The following is a 1423-nucleotide window of genomic DNA, read 5'->3' as shown; positions in this document are numbered from 1 at the left end:
CTGGATTCTGCCGTCAGGCGCAGCCCCAGCTGCGCTCTGCCTCCCACTGTCCCTGCTCGCTTTGCAGAAGTCCTTGTGACAAAAAAATTGTGACATTAATGTGTTAAAAACACCCCGCCCTCCCCCGAAAAAAAACAAACCTGTAAGCAAAAGCCCCAGCGACTGATTTTTCATGGCTTTTCCCGTCGTTGTGCACAGTTGGCCTCTGCACTTCTTCCCTTGAGCCACAGGAATTATTACTTTTATTGGAGTGTAATGGTTTTTATTGTCCGTGTAAGTTCAGATGATTGTGAGTCATTTCAAAAGGTGGGGCTCGAACTGAGGGGAGAAGTCTTAAGATTAACCTTCTCAGCCTGATGTCACTCTCTGTGATAAATGCTAGTTGCTTCTGAGGGAAGCTCTTATTTTTTCCTGTTCTGTTGCAGTGGACAGGTAATCCTTCTGACAAAGGTGAATTTTGTGGTGGAAACTTTATTTCTTGAGTAACAGATTCTGGTTTAAAATTGAGATCCAATATTAAATTAACCATGCCAGTGAATATAGAAATTGAATGTTGGAGATGTGAAGTCTCTGACAGCACACTGCTGGCTCTCTGTTTTAGCACCATTAAATGTTCTCCACTCTGAACATTTTTAACTCAGTGCTAGCTAAAGCCCAAAGAAACTATGAAATATGACATTGCCTTAGGTTACAGTGACTTTTAGCTGAAACCTGTGAGTTTCAGAGTTACATAGCTCATGCTGCTTAAATTTCCTGCTTCCACTTGATTGTGCTTTATGTACTTGTGACTTACCAAATTGCTCTGTGACTGAGACACATAAAGTTTGAGGAGGTGTTGCCTTTCTGAAAACTACACAGAGGAGCTTTTAGCTCAAGCAGGGGAGGCTGAGATTGAATATTAGAAAGAAATTGTTCTCCTGTGAGGGTGGCAAGGCTCACAGAAGCTGTGGCTGCCCCATCACAGCAACCTGGGGTAGTGGAAGATGCCCATGGCAGGGCATTGGAACAAGCTGAGCTTTAAGGTCCCTGCCAACCCAGTGTGCAAGGAAACTCTGAAAGGAGCTTTTCCTTGGCCTGGGTTGGCAGAGCTGTCTGTGTTGTTGCAGTAGGAAGAGGAGGAGCAGGATGGATGTGCTGCGGCCCCCCTTGATAAGGATCGGGGGCCGAGTGTACCGCAAAAACCTCATCCAGGAGCAGCCCTTCCCACACGAGGAGGAGGAGGAATTCTGTGCAGGTAAGGGGTGATGCTCAGAGGGTGTAAACATCAGCACTGGGAACCTAGGCAGCTCTCAGAGCCACCTCTGATGCCTTTGTGGGCACAGAGACCTGCCCACGTGGCGGATTGAGGTGTTCAAGAGGGAGAGGAAGGCTTTGTGTTGGTCCCTGATGATCCTGCTGCCCAAAGTGGAAGCAGTCCCAGTTA

The 1423-nt window shown here is 47.2% G+C and overlaps 1 protein-coding gene across 2 annotated transcripts in view; it reads left to right on the top strand.

Moving 5' to 3' along the window:
* The first annotated feature begins 49 nt into the window (after positions 1-49).
* The window catches only part of ASCC1 (activating signal cointegrator 1 complex subunit 1), a 34108-nt gene continuing 32734 nt past the window's right edge, over positions 50-1423 (top strand). Inside the window, exons 1-2 of one of the 2 annotated variants that reach the window (XM_005430018.3) lie at positions 50-273; positions 1107-1234. In XM_005430018.3, the coding sequence (XP_005430075.1) occupies positions 1126-1234 (109 nt within the window). In that variant the 5' untranslated portion in view covers positions 50-273; positions 1107-1125. The remainder of the gene's footprint in view (positions 274-1106; positions 1235-1423) is intronic. The other variant, XM_031064466.1, reaches the window with a different exon arrangement.

The sequence above is a fragment of the Geospiza fortis genome, unplaced genomic scaffold, assembly GCF_000277835.1.
Source record: "Geospiza fortis unplaced genomic scaffold, GeoFor_1.0 scaffold48, whole genome shotgun sequence".
Taxonomy (NCBI): Eukaryota; Metazoa; Chordata; class Aves; order Passeriformes; family Thraupidae; genus Geospiza; species Geospiza fortis.
This window is presented reverse-complemented; position numbering and strand designations above follow the sequence as displayed.